This window comes from Eubalaena glacialis, chromosome 15 (assembly GCF_028564815.1).
Source record: "Eubalaena glacialis isolate mEubGla1 chromosome 15, mEubGla1.1.hap2.+ XY, whole genome shotgun sequence".
Taxonomy (NCBI): Eukaryota; Metazoa; Chordata; class Mammalia; order Artiodactyla; family Balaenidae; genus Eubalaena; species Eubalaena glacialis.
In genome coordinates, this window is record NC_083730.1 from 1,125,670 (window position 1) to 1,152,171 (window position 26,502).

Consider the following 26,502-nt stretch of genomic DNA (forward strand, 5'->3'; position numbering starts at 1 on the left):
GGACGGGCCCAGGGCATGCGGTCAGCTCACAGCAGACCAGACCTCAGGCGGGCAGGGCCAAGGCTGTGCTCCCGAGCCCTCCTTCCCTGGGACGGCCTCTCTGAACTCACTGGAAACACTGCACGACGGACGGGGGCAGTGGCCACCCCCCAGGCATACGGGGCGGGCAGAGGGCCTGGCCCTTGGTGTTTATCACCAGCGCCCAAAGGGCGGCCTCGGGCAGGGTCCGGACGAGGGCTGACGGAGGCGCTGTGTGGGCCGAGGGCACTGCCTGCCAGACACCCACACGTCCACGCGACGGTCACCGGCCTGCCGTCGGGACAGCCCTGCCCGGGCACCTGCTGCTGCTGAGGGGACGGCCACCACGGCCAGCCACGGCACGATCATGAGTCCCGCTGGGCAGGGCCCGGCCCACAGCAGGGCCGAGCTGGCCACCTGTGCTGACCAGAGCCCAGCGTCCCGTGGACCCGTGGAAGAGAAGGAGACTGGAAGCCCGGCTCGGCGAGACGGCGCCGCCCCACCCTCGAGTGTGCAGGCGGGGTGCTCGCGGCTCCCCAGCTGCGTGCTGGGCAGGGGCAGCGCTCAGGGAGCCAGCACCCCCCCAATCCAGAGCGCCCCCCAGAGACAGAGCCGTCTGCAAAGCACAGCAGGAGAAGGGGTGGCCAGGAGGACCTGGACACGGGGTCGCTGCTCGGAGTCATCCACCTGCCAACCGGGCGCAGACACTGGGCCCCAGAGCTCGGGCCGGCGTGGCCTCCGTGGCTCTCGTCCTCTTCCTGCCCACGGAGGGCAGGCTGCGCGGCGGGTGCACCTCCCTACGTCCCTGTGCTGGGCGGTGCCCCAGGAGGACGACACCCAGAAGACCCTCCCTGCGGAGAGCTTGGCCCGAAGACGAAGGACAGGGCTCTGCACGGCGCAGCAGGCTGGGGGCTGCCAGCGGGAGGGAGACCCGGCCCCGAGGCAAACGGAGTGGGGATCTCCCACCGGGCCACCCCCCCAGCCGAGGGTACTGGGCATCCGCGACTCAGCCGCCCGTGGTGTGGCCCCCAGGAGACCATGGAGCCCCGGTCACAGGGGAGGGCCGGCCAGGGCCACAGATTTCCCTGTTTTGTTATTTTTATCGAAGACGGTGGTTTCTCACCATTATCTCCGTTCCACCGTCTGGCACCCACCCCCCTCCCACCTGCACCGCGTGTGAGTGTTCTGACAGCTGCGATGGGGCCGGGGCGCAGACGCATAGCTCTGAACTGGAACGGTCCGGCACACGGCTCTGTCCTCAAAAGACACCAGGAAAACCTCCTGGGATAATGCAGAAACCATAGCAGAATTATGGACAATCATCAGAGGTTCTGTGCCCGAGGCGACTTTTATTCTAAAATTTCCACAGCCTGGAACACAGAAGCCAAAGCTTTTGAATTAGAAGACTTTTGGAGGCTGACGATGTTGTTTATTGCTCTAAAAAGGTTTCCACTGCCGAGCTACTCGCGGACTTTATCCCCCAGTGACTGTATCGGCTGCAGGAAAACTTGAACTGCGCTGTCCTCAGTTCTGCTGGCCAATGAAACTCTAAAACAGGTGTTTAAAAACCAATGTGCCGTACCTGAGATCGAGTGTCTGTGCCATGTGTCAGCAGACAGCAACAAAATCCCAGCTATCTTTCCTATTATTATTACTGGCAACTTCACTGCATTCTCGTGCTGACACAGTGCGACTCCACTGAACACCCTTACCAAGACCACGCAGGCACAGGCACCTCTTTGCTTTGGGAGGAACATAAATGGCAACCCCCCCGCTCGGTGCCCTGAGCTTCCGCAGAGCCCACTGTGTCGCGGGAACAATGGCAGCAGCTCCCGCGACACAGGTGTGTCTACAAAGAGTGAGACTGTCCAGGCCTGTGTGCGCGGCCGGCCCAGAAGGAAACGGCCACCTGCCCAGATGCTGCTGGAAGAGCAGAGGGCAGCTGCCCGCTGCCCAGCTGCCCCGTAAAAGATTAATCCGCCCCACAGGCAGGTCAGCGGCGTTTGGCTGCCAGACGACTGGGGTCCGGGCTAGGGCCAGACCTGCGTCCGAGCGCTGTCTCAGCTCCCGGAGTGGTGGGTGGGGTCTGGGCTGCTGCTATCGGGCAGTCCTGACCCTCAGCTCCTCCCTGGGCCCAAGGAATTTCTTCCACTAGCATCGGTTTCGCTGGCTTTTGTGAAAACCTTGGCTTCCAGGTTAATGATCCTGTCTCAATCCGGTTTCCATAAGAAAAAATGGAGCGAAGCTTTGGGTAAAACAGAGCATGCCGTGGACACCAGATAAAAGAAAGCACTGTTGTTTGTCCGCAGTATTCAGACACTCCCAGGAAGCCTGTTTCTTGAAATGCTGATGCTTCTGGACCCAGGGGTGCGGGGTGCTACAGGAAATGAAAAGTGATAACAGTCGACTGGCTGATTGTAACGATCTGGAAAGAATGACTGGTTCCTGGTGTGTTCCTTCCTCGGTGTCAGCTCAAACGTCGTACATAATAGAAAAATACCTGTCCTGGTCTATGGGGGCAAACCTGAGCCTCAAAGCCGACCACCCTAAAGAGAGGCCCCTGCACCACGCAGGGCATGAGGCCGGGGCCGGGACCCTGCCTTGGGCCAGCCCGGCCTCCCGGTCCCCACTGCCTGGGCCAGGGTGGTCCCCGCATCCCCCCGCCAGCCACCCGGCCAGACAGGGGTTACACTGGTCACTCATAACTGAAAGGAACACAAATTACAAACCTAAAGTGCTGTTTAGGAATTGACAGGCCTCCACCGAGTCTCACGTTTCTGCAACCTATTAATTATTCACACAGGCCTGGCCTCCTGTGTGACGGGCTAGATGCTATCGAGCAGGTTATTTTGGTAACTGGGTAAACAGAGCTTCATCTTTTGACCCCTGGGTCAGAGATCGTGACGACCCCCAGCTCACTCCCCCAGCCCCCACGGGGCGGCAGGAACCGGGGACCTTCCCGGAAGGGACCTCTGCTCTCGGGATGGGGACCAGGCATCAGGGATGCAGCGCAGCAGGCAGGGAAGAGGGACGGCCAGGCCTGGACAACAGCCCAGGAGGGTAGAAGGGAGACGGGGACACAGCAGGAAAGAAAAGCGAAGTGAACAGAATCGGCCTCCTGGAGCTGCAGTTTTCTCGTCGGAGGGAGAGGGAACACAGGGACCCAGGGACCCCTCTGGGAACGCGTACTCTGAGTTATCAGCAAGGACACTGGAAAGGCAAACTCCACGCAGCCCGACGACGCCCTCTGCTCCCCTCCCCAGGGAGAAGGCGGGGGAATCTCCCTCCTCAGCCCAGACCCACTGACGGCAACGGCAGGGAACCAGCTGCGGCTGCTGTCCGGGCTGTCCAGGCACTGAGCGCAGACGCGGGGCGGGGTGTGAGCAGGACGGGCTGGGAGACTGGACAGAAGGGAGGGCCCCCAGATGCACCCCAAACACCTGGCCCCCGGGGTGGAGGGGCCGCCGCACCCAGAGACCCTCGCCCATGAGCAGACTAACGGGCCGAGGAGGCCGGGAGGGGCCCAGCAGTCATCCCGCCGGACAGTCGGTATGAGCCCTGCAGCTCAGGAGACACAGAACAACGGTGTGAAGCACCAGCTCTGATTGCTCCGGGTCGATCTGTCCTGCTGGCACCACTGGAAAAGGACTTTGCATCTCCGTCGGAAGCTCCCGGGGCTCCTGCATCTTAAACCAGCGGCCCATGGATTTACACACACACCCGGGGCGCTAGTGGCAGAAGGTCTGGACTGAGGACACGAGGGGCCCTGGGCGCTGGGAGCCAGGACACCCCACCCTGCCCCAGCTGGACGCCTCCCGCCCAGGAGGGTTCTACGTGTGTCTGAATCCTTTGGCAGTAGGGGAAAAGGCACGATTTTAAAGTTCAGGGAAACCCACACTCCCTTCCTCCCTGGTCCCATCATTACAAAGTCAGCAAAGGCCAGCGCAGACCCCGGGGCCTCTGGCGCTCGCTGTGGCCACATCACACGCACACCCGCCGCTGGAGCCGGAGGCCTCATGGAGGACGGCCGCACCCACCCAGCTCCAGCCTGCAGGGGAGGGGAGCCAGCACCTGACAGGGCCGTCACAGCAGCCTCGGGGGTCCAGACGCACCCGCCGGGCACACCCGCCAGGGCTGTCAAGGACTCTGGAGAGTCTGGGTGGTGGACGGTCTGGAACGCTCACTCCCGGCACCAGCCCCCGAACGATGCTGGGCAAGCCCCGTACGCATCTGTGTCCCCAAATGAAAACGGGGGACAAGACCACGTGGATGCAAAGTCCTTTCCTATTCTGAAATTTCAGTCTGATTCTGCCTGGAAAGAAGGTTCTGCATTTCGTCGCGTCTCCTAGACTCAGAGGAGGGGGCCGCGGAGGTGGAGGCAGCTCCCCCTGCGTCTTGGATGCTCGGGAAATGCAGGAGTCCTCCCTGGGCCTGGCAGGGCCTCTGTCCTACACAAGGCCACTGCTCCTGACTTCACGACAAGCTTGGGGACGCAGAAGCAAGTCGATGAACTGGCTGTCCTAGGAGGGCAGCAAAAGCCCCTGGCGCAGTCCCCACGACCGCTGGCCTCCTCTGAGCTCCATGTGACAGCGGCTCCGAGGGACGGCCTGGATGCCCCGGAACCGAAGCCTGGCTTCCCTCTGACCAGCGACCGCAGAACGGCCAGTGTGAGCGGCTGTCTCCCCAACATGTGGATCGGCCTGCGGCCGAGGCCCCGAGAAGCCGCTGGTGTCGGAGGATGAGCTAAAATAGCTCACGGCGCAGAATAAAACTCTGTGGTTACTGGGCTTTCACAGCAACTGAGAGAGTTTTCTGTTTTCATCTGTTTTATAATTACGTGCAAATTCTATTTTTATCCAGCCTGTGCTCCACTAACTGAAAAAGAAAACAAACCCCAAGGCCCCTCTTTTTACCTGCTTACCTCACCTTGCACACAGACTCCCTCTACTGCAGAGAGATCAGAGAACTCTCCAGTACTAACCTTCTTGCAGGAGGAATGCTGACAGAGGCTGACATTTCTGTTGGGCCTGGTTTCCTCTCGCGGTTCAGCTGTGTGGCAGGGGGAGGGGCCTTCATTCTGCTTAAACCCAGAAGCAGCCTCTCCCATCCTGCCATCACTGAACTCGAAATAATTTTGGAGGATTCACTCTTAAGATATTTTCAATGCGGTTTCAAGTTTCAGAATTCTTCCACAAGTCTCAATCCTCTCCATCTCGTCTACACTGAGAGACCACCACCACCCTGTGCCCAAGACACCTGCCCGGTGGGCACGGGAGCGCGGCGCTGCGACCCTGCAGGGGGTGGGCTCCTCGTGCTCCCAGAAGAGGCAGGGCAAGCCCTCGTCCCCAGGACCACAGCCACCAGGCCAAGGACAGGGACGGCCCTCACTCAGGGCCTCAGTCCTGCGCTTTGCGTCTCACGACAGAAGTGTCCACGTGGCACGAGGCTCCCTGCCCTCCAGGACCAGCGCCCCTCGCCAATATAATTTACAAGAAACAGGGGCTTTTGGCCATTATTCCTCTGCTGCTTTATTTTCATTTCTCCTTATTGAACAGCCTATTTCCTCACCTTTGTAATGTCTTTTCCATTCAGCAGCAACGCACTTTCTTCCAGTGGAAACCGCAGCAGGAAGGGACTTAAACACCATTTATGGACTTGGCTAAGTGCAGGCACTATCCGACCTGCCTCCGCCCGGGAGGGGACCTGAAAGGGCCGCCGGCCGCTGGGCGCTGCTGAGCCCGCTCTGCGTTTCCCAAGTCAAGCCGCCAACCAAGTGGGTATTAATGGGTGTCGAGCGCACAGCCTCCGATGTCGCCCTAACGTCACCCTGCAAACTCCAGGCCCTGACTGCCGCGTTGGCGGACCAGCACTTGTCTCTGCACCCTCCTGCCCTCGCAAGCTTTATTTTTATTTATCTAAATGGAATCAAATACAAACACGGGGTGCCCTGCTGCTTACCCTTCCAGCTTGCACCATTCCCTAAATGACAGGGTTGGGGAGCGGGTTGGACAGGCGGGGGCGTAGATAGACGGGGGAGAACCGTCTCCATCAACGTCGTACGGCTGCAGTTCCGGGACAAGAGGGCAAACTCACGTCCAAGGGGACGGTCACAGGTCATATCAGAGGGGTTTGGTGGGAGACATTGGGCTGATGAGGTGACACGTACGACCAAATGCTAACACCTGCAGGACAGCCTGTCTGCGAGTTCACGTGTATCTCCCGGGCTGGAGGAGGACGACAGGTTTGGGATGGTGGGCACGGCCTGGACACCAGCTCTGAACACGCTGACTCTTGACGCCAAGTACACCCATCTCCCCCGGGGTGTGTGAGGCTGGGGAGCGGCGCCCGGAGCCACACCGACAGAGCCCCGCCGGCTCCCCGCGAGGCCGGAGCAGCCCCTCCCCGATGCCGCCCCGGCCCCGACCCCCACGGCAGGTCCCCGCTCCTCGGGTTCCCAGCTGAGAAGCAGAGTGGTGGGTCCCAGCTGGCGCTCCAGTGATGGGGCTGGTGAGCAGACCCGGGGCCCCGTGGGGCGCGTGGGCCAGAGAATCGCATCTCTAAGGGACCCTGGGGAGGCTTACTTTGGGAACCACCGCCTCAAAGGGTCCAAGGCTTCAGAGAGGAAAGGATGGAGTCTTTAAAAGTAGCCTCTGAAAACCCCAAACCAGAGGCAGCAGCCGTGCAGACGGACTTGGCTTCGGACAAATCTTAACGTGGCCCACGGAGACCTTGGTCGAGGCTCTGTTGACGGCCGCGGGGAGACGTGCCACAAGGATGGTGGCCACGTTTGGGGAAGCAGCCCCAGGAGGTGGGCGGCCACGGCCAACGCAGGAGGGGAACAGCGGCCGCGGGCAGAGCAGGGCTGCACGCTCTTCCCATCTGTCCCCATCTGTGAGCTGGGGGATGGGGTTAATTCTGAGCAGAGGGCTGGGCAGAGGTGGGCTCCATTCCCCGCAGCCCCCAGCCCACACTGCCCACTGGCCACCATCCAGGCAGCGAGATGGACCCTCAAGGTGGCCCAGGGCATCTTCTTGGACACACTGTCTCCCCTTGGCTTCTCTTTTCTCTCTTTCCCATCTTTTGTGAGTCAAACATGACTGCTCAGGGACACATGGGGATAAAGGGCATTGTCCATCGGGACAAAGCAATAGCCAGGCTGTACCGAGGTCATCTCAGTTACCCACCAGGAAACACAAGCAAAAGCTACAGCCGTTCTGCCTCCTAGTTGAATAAAGACCTGCTGGCAACCCCATCCAGGGGAGTCCTCCCAACCCCGCCGGGCTGGTCACCCCCCCCCACAATCTTCAGGGTATCGCCTGCTCCCCCAAAGCAGTTCCACCGAAGAGGAACCTCAGGTGTAACAATTACAGCTGACCTATGTGCTCCAGAAGCAAGTACGGTAGAGCAGGTACTCTCATTGCACCATTATATGTACTGGGGAGAAAACTGGGACTTGACTGTGTATAAAATATTTAGCTAAACTGGTTGGGAGATGAGAATTGTTTTTAAAAAAAAGACAGAAAATGAAAGGCGCTGTTAGCTGTTACCGCAAAGTAGCCTTTGGATGAAACCAGCCCCAGCTGCTGCCCCTGCAGCAGGGACAGGACTTGGGGTCAGAGCAGAGTGGATACCTGCACACTGGGATGTCCTCCGGCCAATGCCTTCACGGCCCCCCGGCTCCCCTCCGTCTCGTAATGAGCTCTGTGGTGGGACTTGGGCTGCACCTCGATCCTCAGCTCGTACGGTCCTGAGTGTGACGGCAGCTGCCAGTCGAGGGCAGGGAGAGACGGGCTGAAATGGAACACAGAGCATTAAACATTCATGCCACGGCCTCCCGCAGACCACAGACCCACCTAAGACTCTGGGGCCCTGAGGGGCAGCACATCCTGCCAGGCTTGCATCTGAAATTCCCATCAATAAGGATAATGGCCTGACACAGCCAATGGCAACCCAGTTGTGATGGACACCCAGAGCCTTGTCAGGTCTTCATGACAAGGTTCTTGAATAAGATGGAAACATTTTCCCACACGACCTTAAAATATTTTCCTTCCTTCACGATAGGCCTATAAATTATTTAACCTCCCTAATAAGACAGGTTCCAGAATTAAAGACCTTTTTAGAATCACGGTTCTATCAGCCTGGCCTGAGAACTGGGCCGCCTGGTCCCGATGCCCTCTGTCCCACGTGCTGGCTGCGGGCAGAAGTGAACCGTCGGGGATGCCGCCGGGCCCCTGATAAAACGGCGGGTTTGCGGCAATCTCGCCCAGCCCCCTGCATCCCGTGATCCGTGCACGACACCTGGGCAGCCGCCCACCCAGGGCACGAGTGGGCTGCAGCCAAAGATCCACAGAACCAAGGGGGCGGCCCTGGGGCCCAAGGCGGATTTGCAAGACGGGTTTGTCACTTGGAGGCTGAAGAGGGGAGAGGGGAGTGAGCCGGGCCCTGCCTGAGGGGTCCACGAGGCCCACGGCAACCTCAGATCTCTGGGGCACTGACAGCCTCACTGTACAGACAGGAGACGGAGGCCATTTGCCACCTGAAACCAGGTCCACGTGAGGCCAAAGGTCCTGCTCTCCCTACAGAACGTGCTTCAGGGTCCTGCCCTGTAAAAAGACAAAAGGCTGACCCCAAAAAGCCACAGTCCGCAAGCAGAGGCCGCCAGGTCCTCACAGGAGCTGGGGCCCGGTCCACCCACTGCCTTCCTACGAGAGCCCAGTGGGGGGCGGTGGCTCTTGGTCCCCACGGTGACAGCCCCTCCCCCTCCCCTCTCGGATGCAGAACCTGACCCAACAGAGACGCTGCTCGTCAGACCTCAGAGGTGTCTGGAACCCAACCCCGGGCCGGCCAGGAGGGGTGCAGGGTGGGAGCAGTGTGGGGACACCCTGCTCCCGCAGAGGTGGACGGGAGGCGCCCAGGTCTCGCCCTCCACACACAGCCCTGAAGGTGCCTTCGCTCCCGGCGTCTCCACCGTCCGGGCGCCACTGTCCCCTCACCCCGCTCCGCCTGTCGCTGGTGTGTCCGTTTCCGCGCACGCAGCAGAGACACCGTGCGTGCTGGAGGCTCGTTTGGGACAGGTGGCTGGGAAGGGTGGGTTTTGTTTAGAGGCCCAGACACACGGATGCGGTGCTCGTGGCGTCTCAGCCTGGAAGGAGTTGGTCCACTGCTTCCCTGAGACGTCCCCCAGCTGCTCCGCCTCATCTCAGACTATGAATCAGGGGTGAGTTTTAAAACACAAAACAATAGATAGAATAAAGGTACTTTCTGAAAGGAGAAAAAGCTCAGAAATCAGCTTGAATTGGAATCAAACGTGTAATTTCTAAAAAACGTGCAAAATACTCCTGGAAAGGACAGTATATTTCGGGGCATTCGTGGTTTTCTAGTGACGGTAGAAATGGAATCATCTCGCCACGCACGTGCAGTTCCTGCTGAGTCAGCTTGGCGGGCACCCTGTCTGCCCTCGGGTTCTGCAGCCCCGCCCGCTGGGCTCCTCTGAGAGCACGTGGCGGTGCCGCGAGCCTGGCGGGACGCAGGCCGCGCACACCACATCCCGCTATAAGTCTTCAGTGGGTCCCAGGGACACCGCCAGCCCTGATGCCACCCGGGCGGACGGGCCTCCCAGTGGGCCTGAGCTCGACCTTCGAGCAGCAAATCAAAGGCTCTAACGTGAGAAGAGGCTGCATCTGTGTCAATGCGGAGAGAAATTTAAAATGCTAACTGGAATCCGCCGCAGATACAGTGAAGTGGGCCTGTCCAACAGTCAGACGCCGGCGGAGGTGGGGCAGACCAGCGCCCCCCAGGGGCCAGGACCTCCATGGAGGCATGGAGGCCTCTTTGGAGTGTGTCCCTCAGCCCGTGTCCACCCTGCTGGGCCCTAAAATCACCGTCTGCATGGGAGGCCTTCCAACCCTCGGAAGCCCCTCCTCCAGACTACGTGTCAGATTCCAGGACCAACTTGCACTTGAAAACCCTCTATTCAACGGCCAACCTAAACCCAGATTTCTTCAGGAAGCGAGACCGCAGGCGGTGGGACTGCTCATCGCCCACACCCCGGGCCCCTGTCTGCTGTCTACATTTTGATTCCATGTCAACAAGATACCCCCCGCCCCCCGGTTCTCACTAAGTACAGCCTCGGAAAACTCAAGACGATGTGACCAAGAAGAATGGGACGGACACGTGTGTGCGCGGAGACTCTGAGATGCCCAGACAAGAGAAACGCCCAAGTCACGGGCTGAGCGCAGGAGCCCCCCGCCGCCCCCCCCAAATGCCAGGTGGCTTCTGAGAAACGCTAAACAGCAATCGAATGGGAGTTTTCCTGGTGGGCGAAGCTCTGTGATGCGTTTAGCAGTCTCCCGGGCTGTGGTGCTCAGAGGCACTTTCTTGACGTGGTGATCAGCGACACATGCGGCCACATCGCCAGGACGAAGGACCCGTGAGCCACGGGCTTCGAGCGCGAGGTCGGCCCTCGGTAACTAGCATCTTACGGGAGCTGCTCCCCAACCCCCAGACAAACTGCCCAGCTCAGCACACCCCGCCCGGGGGGGACCACGTCTCCGTTTAGGATATCCAACATACTAATCTGTTCTGTTATCTTATACATACTGTTGATCTAAGTGAAAAGACTGTCCTTTGCTGTAAATAGAAAAGAAACAAATGAAAAACAAAATAAAAGTTAGGTTCATCTGACTCCCAGGAAGTTAAAAAACGAGAGTGTGCGACAGAAAGAGAAGCAAAGGAAGGATGGAAAGTGCAAGCCCTCGCCGTCCGCGCAGGGGAAGCATCTTCTGAGCCGTTCTGCACTTGAACACGATAGAATAGATCTGGGGAAATAATTGGCTCTTGAATCACGGACAAAGCCAGCAACACAGTGTGCGCACAGTTTCAAGTTAGAATGGTCCACAAAATAAATATTGTAATCTAGACAATGAAAATTATTGTTTTGGGTTGGAAATTTTCAGCATGAATTTGGCAGCTCCACAAAAAATGTAAATGTATCTCTGATTCAGAGAAAAGGCCTAAGACTGGAAGGAATGTTCCAAGACGCAGCGGCCCCGGCTGCGAGGACGGTGATTCACGGCTGCGCTGTCCCAACCCAACCCCCTCACGGGCCCTGCAGCCAGAGCGTCATTCCTGGGGGTCACCAACGACCCGGAGAGGAGCCACCACGGGGACCACATCAGGAGAATTCTCTCATGGCCTCAGCCCAGGGCTGCTGAAAAACTTCAAACTCACCTCCAACTTAAATTTGATTTTTTAAAAAGTCACACTCAATGCAGCCAAGACAACACACGGTTAAATTCGAATCTAAGATCCAGCTGACCTGTACAAACAGAAGCTATTTTACATTCTCTACACCCACACACGTATGTATCTCATAATCAACCAGAGAAACTACCTCCACAGCTGGGCACATATCTGTAAGTATTTTTACACAAAAGGGATCGATGTTAACAAAATAAAATATATAGTGTGATACCCTGGCTTTTTTAATGTAAAGATCACATGTTGAGCATTTTAGCATATTGTTCAAAAAATGGTTTGATCTCAGCGTCACATCTTGTCCTGTAGATGACTGATGCTCTGTGGATGGACTTGTGGGTTGCTCCCAATCTGTTGCTCTTATCAATACCAGAGATGCGAACATCCAGCGTGAGATCCTGGTGGCCTTTCTGGTCATTTCCTCAGCACAGATCCACAGCCTCCGTCAAAGAGCGTGAACACTTGGGGCTCCTGACACCTCCCAGGGCTCAGGTCCCCTGCACGGCCTCGCCAACACGGGGGCCCGATGGCTTTAATCTTTGCCAAACCACACAGGGAAGGGCACTCTGAGGCTGCGTCTTCCTGTAACATGCGCCCATCACATGGTAACAATAAACTGAAACACTCTGAAGCCCCAATGGTAACATCTCTGAAAGTCTCCAGGCCTCTCAAGTGTCCCCTGACCTCTTACACGCATTTGACTAACGGCAACGTGGGACTCCAGGCCCCCCACGCCCCAACTCCTGCTCCTTCGGGGTCTCCAAAGGCCGCTCCGCGATGACGGTCACTGTCCTTAGTATCAGCTTGTCATTGTTGGGGACACCAGCTGAAGGGGACACAGATCTCTCTGCAACTCTCTGCGAGTCTGGAATTCTGGCAAATAGAAGGTTTTTCTAAATGGCTGTTGTGCACTCGGTATGTAAGGACCTGAATCACGTTCCTTTTGCTCCCGTTTAAAGAAGAGGCTGGAGGCCGTGTCTCACAACCCCCACCCCGAGGAGCGACGCTGGTGCCCCGCCGGCGCTGAGTGCCTGCGGTTTCCACCCGTTACCACTGGCACCATCACCCCGCCCCCCGGGCCGAGGGGTGGACCAGGCCCACGGCCTCCCCGAGCCACCAGGAGCCCTGCTGTGAGTGGGTGTTACGCAGCCTGGCTTGGCCTGGCCGGCACTGGCCTCCAGGCTGGGGACGCCGGCTCGTGTGACACAAGGAAGGGAGTCACACGGCCTCCATTGGGGAGCCCCCCGGGGCCCCAGTCTGAATTCCCTGCTCTTGGAGCTGCTGCCACCATCCACTTCCCACCGGAAAGCCTTTCGTGTCCTATCGAATCTCTGTGCTTCCTTCATGCAGGAAAAGGGTGACGGATCTTTTCTGACGCTTAGTTCACAGCCTGGAGCCTGGAGCCCACCTCCCCACGGGCATGCAGAGCCCCAGACGAACCTGAACTTCTCTCAGCCCGTGTCTCCCACCGCCATCCAGGCCCTGCCCCAGCTGCCCGGGGCCCCTCCTCCCTGCCCGGCCACTGTGGTCGCCCGCTCGGGGCTTCCCTGGGTACCCGCGAGGCCAGGGCAGTCTTTCCAGCACACAAAGGATTTCACAGACAGCCTCCCGCACTTCAGCAAAAGCTGTGCCACCCCGGAGCAGGTGTTTATGAGACTGCAGCTCTGACCTCGGCACCACCGACCGCCTGCACCCGTCTCGATACCAACCAAACCCACCCCTGAGCAGGACCCAGGGACACCAGCTGACCCGCCAGTCTCCGCGGGTGCAGCCTGACAGGGACATGTTTCTCCAGCACAGGAGACCCAGCTCGGAGCGCGGCTGACCGCGGGGACACAGACGGATGGAGGCCATTCGCACTGATTGGAAACCAAGGTCATCGCAGGGCTCAGGGCTCCGGAGAGCCTCACTCAGTCCCCACCACACCTCTGTGCTCCCGATGGCCAGCGGGGCGGGGCTCGGGCCGGACCTGCTCACCCCAGGTCTCTCCATTTAAACCACTTCATCGGCCACCGCTACCACCACGGAGACGCCAGAACCCGCCTCCGAGGGAACGGCACGCACCACTTCACCAGAACTCAGAGCCAGATCCCAGCAAGGCCCCGATTCTGCACCAGTTCGAGGAAACACCGCGAACGCCAGGGACAGAGGAGTGTGCCAGGTGACCCGGACTGGGACCCGCCGAGCCCCCTACAGCTGCGTGCGGGGAAAACAGAGATTTCTGCACCTGAGCCGACCGCGAGGCCTGGAGCTGGAATCCGACCACCTCGGAGAAAGTAGGTCAGGGGCGTCTGGACACTTGCTCGGTGATACCAAGGGATTCTCTTAAATCACGTATCAGTGTCGGGTACGGTATCTACAGGTGTCATGATTTGTTTCTAAAACTGAGCCCCCATCTCTGAAAGACACGCTGAATATCGATGGGTAAGACTTCATGAGGTCTGGGATTTACCGCAAAATAATGGGTGTGGGTGAGGAGGTGAGGCAAGCGGACCACAAGTCATCAGTCAGTTAGGTGTGGGCGTGGGGAGCCATGACTAGTCTCTGACTCGTGTACAAGTTTGGTTTTCTGTGATACAGAGTGAAAGAGCGAAGCTGAGAAACAGGCACTCAAGTTACCACGGTGATATTCCAGGGTCGGGAACTGTCAGGGATTCACTTTCCTTTTTGTTTATCGGCATTAAAAAGTATCCCACAGTGAAGGATATGAATTGTAAACCCCCCAAATCGTCTACTTTCTCACCCTCCTGTTCTTGCCCTGGAGAGCTTGGTGACTGTTCTGAGTCAGAGGCAGTGACTTCCCTAAACTGGCTGCACCCGAGCCTGGAGCCCTTCTGGAACCTTCTCCCTGAAAAAAGGCCTTGTCCACTCAACGTCAGAGAACCAACGTGCACCGGACGTCCCACTGCCAGGTGCCATGTATGAGAGTCTCAGCAAAGCCCCTGTGCTGTGAAGTTCTCCTTCCGTGTAGACACCCGGGGAGGGTGGCTGCTCTTTTGTTCAGATGGTTTGGGTAGCATCCTTTCAATTCTGAATTTTCTGATACCTAAGGCTCATATGGACTTATCACTTAGAAGAAAACTGTAAAGGCTTTCAGGACTCTTCTGTTTCTAAAAGAGCTGAAGCTACAAACTCTGAACTTGGCAGGACTGAAGTCCGCCCGAATGAGAGAGAAAACCAGAGCAGAAGGGGAAGGACGTCACCCCAACTTTAAAGTAACACGTTTTCCCAGGGTCGGGAGCCCATGGCCGCCTAACTTACTTGCTTTGTTTTGTCTTTCTCCCTCTAAATTTAAAAAGGGTTATCAGCTCAGTTCTCGGCTATTTAATCAAGCAGGGTCTCCGGGCCCCCAAAGGCTCCCGTGGGCCAAGGCTTGGCCGGGACCACACACCTCGCCCCAAGGTCCACCCAGCTCCCCCTGGGGCCCCCACCAGGCATGGGTGAGAAAGCTCCTCCCACACCAGAAAGGTCGGCCTGCCTGGAGGGCGCCCTGGCGCAGCTGGCCTCTCCGCTGATGACCCCCCCGAGGTCGCGGGCGGTGGGTGGCGTCCTCACCCACCCGCCCACCCTCCCAGGGAACAGCCCTCGGGGAGGGGCTGGCTGTGATCCACGAAAGGCCAAAGTCCTTCGGGGCTGGCCTTGCATGTCTGATGGGTCTGGGAGGGATGGGAGCGAGGGGCGGGCCTCAGACAGAAACTCATGCCTGGGGGTCTCGGGTGGTCACCCCCAGCTGTTGGGACCGGCTTCCTCTGCACTGTCACTCAGGTGGCGCTGAGGGGACTCGGGGACAGGGCTGGCCACGAGGAGGACGGTGGCCTGGAGGAGGTGCCCTGACCACTCCCGGAGGCTGGAAAAGTGCTTTTACGGAGACGTTGGTGGGTGAACAGGGGGCCGAGGGACGGAGCCCGGCAGTAAAATGCAAGGCGGCCAGTGAGGTGAGAGGAGAGAGCCCCACATCGGCCTGCCCACCCTCGGGGTGCTGTAGGCAGGGCACCCGCACCCCGAGATTCTGCGGCCAGTGACCTGTCGTGAGGCCCAGGATTCCCCCCCCAAGAGGCCCTGTCTGGGTCACACCAGTGCCAGACCCCTCCTTGCTGCCACCTCGGCCCCGACTTGTCCCCGACTGGTCCCCAACTTGTCCCCATGCCCTGGGGACTTGGGGGGGGCACGGATGGGGTCTAGTGCCTGGTGTGTGTTCGGGAGGTGGGCAGCCCAGAAAGTGCCACCTGCTTGTTCTCCACACTCTCGGAGGCTCTGCCAGGCCCAGGTCTGCTCAGGAATCCAATTCAAACTCAGTCATGGACCTGGAACTTTCAGAACAAGAACAGCAAGGCCACCGTGGAGAGATTCTTTTTTTTTCTTAATGATCGATTAAGGAATTTCATAAGAATTCTTTGCTTTTAGTGGCTCCACCGAACAGGGTGTGGAGAACTCCAAGGAGCTAAGACTTCCTTCCAGCTTTCTGGAAGATTGCCGTCATCCTTACTCTGCACCACTCATCAACCCCCGCCCCCCCAAAAAACAGGCCAGTTTCACATAAGCCTCTCAGGCCCTGCCATCCAGACGTGCATCCCGACCGTTCCCACCACCCTGCACCTGCATGGGGGGAGCCAGGCAGCCTCCAGGACCCCCAGGCAGACTGGACCCGGCCCCTCTCCCCAGGGTGGACAGCTACCTGGGGTCTCCTCCTCGGCTCGCAAGAGGGCAGCATCGCTGCAGGGCCCTCCTCCTACAGAGCCGGCCCTCTGCTCTCCAGGAAAACAAGCCCTCCAACTCCTAAAACCTCTCCTGAGAGAAGACACGTCTAAGGACATCAGGTGCTCCTACAACTCAACGTGGGGGCAGCCCAGTGGGACAGAAAGAGCTCTTGTCCAGAAATCCAGCTGAGGTGGAAAATAAGCTACTTTGGAGGAATTTCTCAAACTACTGGGGTTTCTCCTCCTGACCCAAGACTAGACAACTGCATTTGCACCCAGTTCCTCCGTCCCCGGGGACCAGAACTGTCTAGACAAGGGAGGACGCTGCCTTTCCCTCACGTCCACTCTTGGGAGTGGAACAAAGGGCACAGGGAGGGCCCATGCCTTGGATGGGTGGATGGATGTCTGGGCGGGTGGATGGATGTCTGGGCAGGTGGATGGATGTCTGGGTGGATGGGCGGGTGGATGGATGGATGGGTGAGTGGCTGGATGGGTGGATGGATGTCTGGATGGATGGGCAGGTGGATGGATGGCCGGGTGGATGGAAAGAAGGGTGGGTGGGTGGGTGGGTGGATGGATGGATGGGTGGATGGATGGATGGGTGGATGGATGGATGGATGGATGGGTGGATGGATGGATGGGTGGATGGATGGGTGGGTGGATGGGTGGATGGATGGGTGGATGGATGGGTGGGTGGATGGGTGGATGGATGGGTGGGTGGATGGGTGGATGGATGGGTGGGTGGATGGAAGGAAGGATGGCTGGGTGGATGGCTGGGTGGGTGGATGGGTGGAGGAGTGTTTACTTGGTGAGGACCCCCATGGGAAGTTGAGCTCTGGATGGTCCCTCTGTGCTCCACTGACCCTCATGTTTGTTACAGGGGGCAGATGCCAGCGTGTTTGTGACTGTTACTAGGCCCCAAATGCCTTTTCAGATGCCGCCAGAGCCTGCTGCTAACCAGTCATTACAGAGCTTAAGAAAGCTCAGATGATACCTGCCACACTGCTTATAAAAACCAAAAAACAGAATCACCGAGCTAATGTAGGATGGGGCATAAATAAGCCATGAAACTGACACTCAGATTTGATTTCTACCCAGAGATGCCAGGACAGTCAGGGGGCAACTCCCAGAGTTCACCCTTAATCTGTTTTAATGGGGGACCCACAGAAAAACCTGGACAGTCATGAAATAGTAACCATTCCATTTCCAAACTCTAAGTTTAAAACAGACTTCAGTGGCTCAGGATGTAATAAATAAGCTGTTCTCAGATCATCTACAGGAAAGTACCTGCATCAGGCACATTGCTCCCTGAGGACTAGAGAAGCTCACAGCCCCAGCGAGGGTCTCGCTGAAACAGAGCTCAGCCTGTGGTCAGGCCAGAGGAGACCCCGTGCCCGAGAGGCACAGCCCGCTGGGCGTTACCCCCGTTGCCGTGGTCTCTGGACACCAAGAGCGAGTGACCGCAGCACCCCCGGACTCCGCCTCCCCCCACCTCCCGTAACATATGACTTGAAATAAAACAGTGGGACGCCAGTACCACCTACAGGTGCGTGTCCAGCCCCGAGACGTGCCCCTGCAGTGGGGGACTCATGGCCCTCACTGGATCCTCCCAACCTCGAGTCCTGCAGTGACCACACTCGCCCCCCCACCCCCAGACTGGGCAACTGGAGCCTTACGGCCTTTTGTCTTTCGTTTTGTGTCTAGCAATTTCCAAGTGCCTCAGTTTCCCCATCTGTAAAGTGAGACTCATCCACGCCTCCCGCGAGCTCGCTGGCTCCGAGCCCAGGTCCCCGGGGAGGGATGCTGAGGCCACGGTGCACGCACGTCCCGACAGCCCTGCAGAGCTCTGGGATCAGGGGAAACAGGCATCATCACGGTGTGACTGCCCTGCAGGTGGCTACACTCACCTGTGGGAAGTGACTCTCGGGAGAAAATCAGGCGTTCCCAGGGGCCCCGGGGCTTCCAAGGCACGACCAGTGCTTGAGCGGAATGGTCAGATCCCGGAAACAGCCCGTTTAAATCTACATGAAGCCTGAGCAGGGAGAGGACAGAACCGTCCACCTCAACAAGCCTTTAAAACAACGTGGCCGGAGCGACAAAGGCACCGTCGCTGAGAGCAGTGGAACGCAGCGCGTCATTAATGCACCGCTTCCGTGTCCCAGTCGCGTGGGCTGGCGCAGCCCATGCCTGTTGGGCGCTCAGAGCACAGACCAACCTGGACGGGCACCTCAGGGGGAAAAACAACATGCGGGTCGCTTTCTTTACCGAAAACCAGCTCAATGCTGTGGGTCAAGCCCCAGCTTCCAGAAGGTATTTTAGAAGCATTTATTTAAAAGGCAAAGCCCATCATGACATATAAATACAATTTTGCTTGTTAATTTTCACGGAAGGCCGAGTTTTAAAGGTGGACAATTGCTGCCTCACGATTACATTTCGGTCTCCGGCAGGACCGTTCCCTTGTTTCCCCGGAGGCCCAGCCCAGGTGTGTTGCAGGTGCGCGGGGTCCCCGACAAGCACCCCACTCTCTCCTCGGAGGAGAATGTCTGAGCAGAAAGCAATTCTGTTGTGTCTGTGGTCACTCGTGCGTGTCGTCACTGGACACTTGCTCCTGGTCGGGTCTCCTCACGGTTTGGGAAATCTCAAGATTGGAGACCCGGGAAGGGGCCCCGGGATGGGAGACCCCTGAGCGCAGCAGCCCCGCCTTCACACGCACACGGATGGACGGCCCGGCGGGAGCAGGACCAGGCCAGGAGCTGACCGGTTTCGTAGCCGAAACTCTGGGGGCATTTGGATTATCTACAAAATCAGCCAACATGGCAGATCTCAACGGCTAGACTTAAACATCTGTGTGTAAAGCCACAAAGATTCAAATTATTTTATCCTCTCCAGGAACGCAAAAGTACTTGCGATCCTCTTTCTCCTTTTCGTGGCTAAAAATAGACATTCATAGAACAACATCAAAAAGAGAAATCGGGGCCTACATCCTCCACGTACACCTTGGGGAAAGGGCCGTAAAGGTGGGGCAGAAGCCTCTCCCTCCACCACAAATCCACAGATCACAGCTGAATCTGCAAGGCTAATTTTTCCAGTTGGAAGTCAGTACACAGAGCACCTTTTCTGGCGTCAGCTGTGAACTCTGGGAAACCAGAAAGAGCCTGCCCCGCGGGGATGAGGGTTTGGGCCTCCGAGACCACATGCTCCTGCAGCAAGAAAGCAAAACTGCGGAAACACACAGCCCGGGTCCTGCACTCAGACTCCGAATTCACCTGCAGGAGCCTCTGCAGGCCTGTGGCCAAGGTCAGCCTCTGGCCTCGTGAGGACCTCTGTCTGCTGGGCTCCCACCCTCCCCGAGCAGCCACCAGCATCCTGGGAGCAGGATGCAGACGTCAGAGAAAGGTCCCAGGCTCCCCGAGGCCCCCCGATTAGAGGGAAAACTCGTCAGGGCTCCGGGGAGCAGGGGCCCAGCCAGGGGGTGCCTCCGGGGTGAGCTAATCACGGCGTGAGTCCAGCTCTACCTCTTATTAGTGGGGCCTGAACATGTGACCCTGGCACTGGGTCTTGTAAGCAAGTGCTCAGGGGGACCGTGCAGAGACCTCCCCCCAAACTGTCTTCTTTTTAAAGCTCACTATCAGTGAGCTTCCTTTTTTTTTTTGGTAATCTTTTAAAAATTTTTTTAACTTTTCGGCCGTGCCACATGTGGGATCTTAGCTCCCCAACCAGGAATCGAACCTGAGCCCCCTGCAGTGGAAGCACAGAATCTTAACCACTGGACCGCCATGGGAGTCCCCAGTGAGCTTCCTTTTGTGATCTTCAAATGACGTGGCTGAAGATCCTTTGCCAGGTCAGAAAAGGGAAAATAACCCAAAAGTGACTGACCGGTCCAAAAGCCCGAGTGGGCTGGCCCGATGGAGACCACCCGAGTGCAGACGGGCTGGGGCCAGGGGTGCCCCAGCGGAATAACGTGTAGTTGGATTTGTTACCAGCCTCCAGCTTCATTTAATCTTATTCCAAATTAGGATAAACTCTGAAATATTCAAACAACTTATAAAATGCAATCAGAGTCAGCAGTAGTTTCATCAGACTTTTGGAAACTAACACTTAGATACAGCATAAAGGTTATGGATATTATTACAATCATCGATCGGACCCAAAAACCTAAAAGAAACCACGTCTGAAATACTGATTTGGACATGCAGCCCCTCGGGTCACTGAACCCAGTAGCTCCAAGTAACCCTGTTCGTTATGGGCCCTCGCCCCTTAAGAAAGTCTGCTCTTTAACTACGCAAATCACAAAAGCAAGTTTGCCTACAGGAAGTTAATTCCACACGTGTGCTGTTGCTGTTACAAAAGACTCACCTTAAAATGCTCTGCATTCCCAAAACTAGTTTCCTTTTAAGTATTATACATTCCTCGTGTAACTTTGCCCCTTTAAAGGCAAATTCAGAGATTGTGCCGGGCACAGACAGAGACATTAAGACCTCAAAAGTTGGGACTTTCCCCGAGCCTACTCTAAAGGAAACACAAGTTCACTGGACACACACAGTGAGGACCCTGCATAAGGACCCTCGCCCAGGGCAGATGCTCAAGTACGTTTGCTTGAACCAACGGACGTTTAAACTTTAGCTCCTTTGGGACAATATGACGTCCTCCATCTGAAAACCACCACCGAGAAACAATCCACCGGGACCGGGAATCGGCTGGTCATCTCCACCCTCACCGCCACGGCCGATCGTGGGCGCCGCTTGGCACCATCCTTGGCGGAATTGCTTTCTCATCCGCAGAAAGAAGCGAGGTGGGAAGACCCTCTCCTTTCTGAAGAGGCTCGTGGCCTGTTGGGCGTGAGGACAGGGAGCACTTGAAACAAGTCACCTGCGTTTCCCAAGCTTTAGGAGCAGAAGCGTCATTCTCCGAGGCTCTAAGATAAGTCTAAGCTCTTATTTAAAACCTATGAACTTCTTCTTTCCAACACTGCTGTTGGTTTCACACACCTTCTGTGGCAAGAATTTAGCATCATTCTGTGACCCCGTGGGCCTATCAGAAGGCTCTGTGCACAGGGGCGAGCCACGCATGCTGTACAGACAAAAAGACCCCAAAAGGGCAGTGATCCCATGGCCCCCAAATTCCTTGGGAAGAGAATAACGCTGCACACTTCTCATTAAAAAGTTCCTTTTACTGGCAAGACAGAAGTAGAAGTGCCCAGAGGTGCTGCACCGCAGGCTGGGAAGTGGATCTGTCCCGATAAGCCCTCCACCCCAGACTTCGGAGCCTGTCAGCACCGGGCACCCCAGCTGGGCAGCCCGAGACCCCGTGGGCAGGAAGTCTGGCCACCTTCCCCGCAGGTGAGTGCCCCGACCTCTCTCCTCCCCTGGCCTCCAGCCGCCCACCCCACCCCCCCTGCACCAGCTGGTGGGATCACACGGAAACACATCGCCAGGGACCAGGAAACATATTTTGATGTGGAACCAAAACAGTGGGAAAAGCTGACTTCAAACCCTCAGGGGGAAGTGTGGTGCCTTCACAGGGTTTGCTGGCGTGAACTCACAGGAACGCCGGGAGCATCACACCTCGCCCGGAGCTCTGGGACCAAGAGATAAATGGAGCAGGTCACTCAACCAGGGAATCATCACCGAGACCCCGGAGCAGACAGCAGGCAGCAGCTCTGCATCCTGATGCAGGACGACCCGCCAGAAACACCCACGTTCCCGCAGGCTCCCCGCTGCTGAGGTCCTGAGGAAGCCACCCCATCTGCCACCGGGGGTCACAGGCTGAGCTGGGCCCTCCAAAAGTCCCAGGTTGGAGTCCTAACCCCAGGACCTCAGAAGGCCACCGCGCTTGGATGCTGGGTCTTTACAGGGGCCGTCAAGGTAGGGCGAGGCCCCTGGGTGGTCCTGGCCCAAGGACTTCAACGCCGGTGCCTGGATCATAGACTCCAAGCCCCAGAACCCTGAGGGATAAAGGCCTGCTGTTTAAGCCACCCCGTCTGTGGGGTTTGGTCACAGCAGCTCCTGAAGACACGGTAGCTACCTTTGCACCTGCCGTGATGATGTGGGTTCACTGATGCCTCATCATGGTCCACGAAAATGAGAAGGTCCTAAACTGTCTGTGGGCCTGTGTGCTTGAGCAGGTTAGCTTCAAAACATTCTTCTTCTTAAGGAAGAATTATAAAGAGAGGACAGCTTGCATAAACAGTTTTTGTATTTTAAAATGCCTCCAAATGGATTTTTTAAATTCCCACATTTAGGAATTAAATCCAGGTTCTGATTACCAGACCATGGTAATCCTTGCTCCTCTACCTCTCGACTCCTAAATGTGCCAGCAGAAAGGAAGTATTCACCGTCCGATGCTTTAGAAACTGTCATCTCTCATACTGTTTCTTTGCCACAAACTTCCAAAAAGGTTTAGCTGTGTTCATTCGGTGCCTAGAACTACATTATCTGCTGGCAGCTCTAACTACCTCATGTGTGCTTTAGTTGTGGAAAAAATGAGGGTCTGAGCACAACAGAGAAAATTCTGAAACAAATAAAACCCTACTGATTCACTCTCCTCATCTTATGGGCACGACGGCTGGAAGGCACTAGGCCCTACCATGCAGTCTTGCCGCCAGAACAATGAAGGGAGCAGGAACAAGAAAATGCTAAGCCTCGAATACCCGAATCTACAGGCAGAAGCCTGCATGCCTGTCACACACGCCTCTTCCTGGAGAGGCCTCCGCAGCCTCACGGCAAAGGCCGTGCACCTCCTGGGAGGGCCCGTGTGCACGGTCTACACCTGATAAAAATCCTCGAGCAGAAAGCACTCTGCCAGGGGTCATTAGTGGCCCACCTGTTGGGAAAGCTGTTTAGTTAAAAATAAAAACCCTGGGCTGAGTAAGTGGACCCAACAGAGCACCAGCAGCCCCGACGCCGTTAAAGAGAAACGCGGGGCTCGGAGGAGCTGAGGCCCCCGCCAGGCAGCCCGTCTCCTGGGAGAAGGAGGCTGCGTGGTTTCCAAACACCGGCGGGGCTGGTGCAGGAGCGGGCGTGCTACTCCGGGGAACTGCCGAGCCGAGGCCCCATCTGCACCGACAGTGCAATGAAGGCAATTAGGTGCGAGCAGGGAAGCCAAAAACACAGACACGAGCGTCACTTACTTTTATAGGAAAGAAAACAAAAACTGAGCCCACGTGTCGGTGAACCCTTGTGATGAGCTGACTCCTGTCCCCGAAGGTCTGTCCCCGCGCCCCCCCAGCACCTCAGATATGACCTCCCCTGGAGACAGGCCTTTAAAAAGGAAAGAAATCGTGAAGGTGAGGTCTTTGGGGTGGGCCCTCGGCCAACACGACTGGGTCCTGACAGAGGGAGATTCGGACACAGACACAGGCCGGGAGAAGGCCGAGGGGTGTGAAGGCAGAGGGAAGCCAGGATGGCAGCAGACCCGGCGCTGGAGAGCGGGAGATCTTCCCTGAGCCTCGGAAGGAACCAGCCCTGCCGGCACCCGGGCCTCGGCTCCCGCTTCCGGGCCTCGGGAACCCGCTGCCGCGGCCCACACCCGCCTGGACCCGCTTACCTGGTGTAGGACGTCGGGGACCGCGGCCGGGCCCACGGGTACAGGTGCTGCGGCACCGACAGGTACTGGTCGCAGAAGGCGCCCTTGCGGATGTGCTGGAAGGACGGGAACTCCTCGGGTGGGAAATCAGACGTGGGCGGCGTGGCCCCCAGGTCCTCCCCCGCCGGCTCCACCTTGAGCGCCACTGAGGGCGAGTGGTCCAGGGCGGTCTTGCGGGCCTTGACGGGGACGCCATCGCCCAGGTCCAGGCTGCCGTCGGTGCTCAGGGCGTTGATGGCGGCCACGATGGCCGAGCTGGTGTACTGCGTGGTGTTGCCCAGCCAGGTGTCGTCGGTGACGCTGACCCGTGGCGATCCTTGCGGGGACGGCGTGGGCGAGGGGTGGGGGGAGCAGGACAGCTGCCGGCCGTTGAGGCCGTACTTCCGCTTGTTGCAGGGGGATGAGGGCCTGGACGTGCGGGCCCCCAGCCAGCTCTCCTCGGTGACACTGGCGCGCGGCGAGGTGGAGGGCGAGTGCCTCGGGGACCCGAGCAGGCCGCAGGCCCCCAGGCCACGGGGGAAGCCCTCCTCGGGGTCTGTGGTCTTGGGGGACACGCAGGGGGACTGCCACGGGGACGTCTGCGGGGACGCGTACGGGTACGAGAAGCTGGACTCGTAGGATGAGGCCTCGGAGTTGCAGCTGCGGGACGACAGGCTGCTGGCCGGGCTCAGGCACGAGGGGTCGCGGTAGGCCTCCAGGTTGGGCAGGTTCAGGGTGGCCGTGGACGGCGACCGCTTGGAGCTGGGAAGGACGTCTTCCACGTCCACGTCATGGAAGAACTGGCCGTTGCCGTGGTGCAGCCCCAGGTAGGAGGTGATCTCGATGCGCGGGCTCTCCAGGGCTGGGGCCCCGTTGGGCCTGACTCCGCCGGAGGAGAGGAAGTAGCTCGAGGGCCCACCGTCCAGGGCAGCCCCGTAGCCTGCGGTGGCGATGCCCGGGGCCGAGGTCTGCAGGTCGTGGCACGGGGCCGGCAGCGAGGGGTGGGCGGAGGAGAGGGGCAGGCCAGAGCCGATGCCGGAGGTGACGTAACTGTAGTGCTCTGGAAGGGAGGGGGAGACGGGTGAGGCGCTGGCCAGGAACCGCAACCCACGAGCTCAGGGACCCCGCGATCCGGGACCGGCCTCACCCCTCCACCCCGCAGGCCTGGCCTCCGAGATGGGCTCCGCTCCAGCGGAGCAGCAGCCCGAGCCCCGGCCTGGCCAGCAGGGTCCCTGCGTCCCTCCCGGGCCCCTCCTCTCTCCGCTCCAGCCACCGCCCTCTCACTTGGACACGCGCCCACCGGGGCTTCCCTCTGCGCAAACATCCTTCCCGCAGAGCCGCACCGCTGGTCCCCTTACTTCTTTCTGCTTTTTCTCAAAAACTGCGTCCCCCACCTGCCCTACCCGAGTCGCAGCCCCCAGCCCAACAGGCGTGCCACCCTCCCCCACTTTCTTTCTTCTCCTAACGTTCACCACCTCACCCATCACATCCTGCACCAGCAGAACCCACGCCTCTGAGGGCAGCACCGGGCCCACCCAGGTCCACCCTGGTTCACCCCACCCTCCAGGGCCCAGGCCTGTGCCTGGTCCAAAACGGTGCTTGATCTGTCCAAGCAACAGACGGGCGGGCGGGTTTTAGACGTGGGGGCCTGGACGTTTAAAGACGCTGTGATAGACTGATCGCCAGCGACAGAGAAAACACCCCAAGGGTTGGACGAACGCATAAGTTCCGGGATCTCTCATGTAACTTTGGATGGTGGCTCATGGCCTAAGAATCCTTCTTTTATAGGAAAAGCGAAGCAGAGGATATTGAAGTTCAGCCATATATTAAATCATTATATATTGATTACAGCCTCAGTAAAATAAGTTTTAAAAAAATCACTACTAGTGTAATTAGTCATTTTTAGCAGCAAAGCCACACGGCTGGATTTCCAATTTGAACAGACCCTTTATAACATGTGGGTATCTCATTATCGTGTGCCTAGAGCTGAGGCTCCCAAGGTCTCTGAATAATGGAGCTGCTCCTGGAAACCCTACACCACCTCCCGGGCCAAGCGCACCAGCCTGGAGACGCTTCATCCAATGACAGTGCCGCCCTTCTGCTGGGCTTCAGAAACCCACCTGGGTGGACCCCAGAGAATCAAGGGCCTCAAAGTACAGGTTCACATCCCATTGGATTTATTCACAGAAATGGGTCCAGCTCCCCAAATAGGGGGAAATCTATTTCCATTATGGCTTATTTCAGAAGGAGCATACAACCTCCCTCTGGTAACCCAGACCCTTATATCCTTGCTATCGAGAAGCTCTGGCTTTTACACTCTGAATCCCCTGCCCCATAAAACACTGTTCTCTGCTGCTCCCCAAAAGAGCGGCCCAGAGAGAGCACGCAGGCCCTGCCCTCCCCGCCCCCCGCCCCGGGGGTCAAGGGCGGGCTGTCTTTTGGGGAGAAAGCATCAGTGTCCAGATGCTCAGAATCGGTGCCGGATTGTAAACGGCCCCAGGGAGAGACTGAGCCGTGAGGAGGAGAGAAGCGAAACTGCAGCGGAGGGAACCAGAAGCTCCGAGCGGGAGGCGGCGCCTGGGCGGAGGGGGGCTAGGCGGGTCTGCGGATACGTCCCCCCGCAAGCCTCGTCACCCCCTCATCCCGAGAGGGAAGGACGGGCGGCGCGACCAGGGGCTGGACCCCGACGCCAGCGCCCAGCCCACCTGGGGCTGCTGGGCAAAGCTCCCCTCAACTGCCGGGTCCCCTGGTCACACCAACACCCTCGCAGGCCCACGGACACATTTAAGACAAAAACCGTAATAGAATGTTAAAAATCGGAGGACAGTCTCTGCAAAAAGCACACAGAAAGTTAATAACCCTGGAAAGGCAAGTCCAGAGGAGACAGTCAAGGCTGCTCAGAAGGAGGGGGCACGGGGGCTGCAGGCCAGGCCGCTGAGGCCACGCCCGCCACGCGGTGACCCCTCGG

At 58.1% G+C, this 26,502-nt stretch overlaps 1 protein-coding gene across 5 annotated transcripts in view; it reads right to left on the reverse strand.

Moving 5' to 3' along the window:
- Positions 1-26,502, reverse strand: part of NFATC1 (nuclear factor of activated T cells 1) — a 103,759-nt gene that overhangs the window by 65,427 nt on the left and 11,830 nt on the right. For all 5 annotated transcript variants that reach the window (XR_009697318.1, XM_061169090.1, XM_061169088.1 and 2 more), the window contains exons 2-3: positions 23,517-24,594; positions 7,650-7,809 (exon numbers count right to left, since the gene is read on the reverse strand). Coding sequence is in view for 4 of the 5 variants with exons in the window: in XM_061169090.1 (XP_061025073.1) it covers positions 7,650-7,809; positions 23,517-24,594 (1,238 nt within the window). In the remaining variant the exon portion in view is untranslated. The remainder of the gene's footprint in view (positions 1-7,649; positions 7,810-23,516; positions 24,595-26,502) is intronic.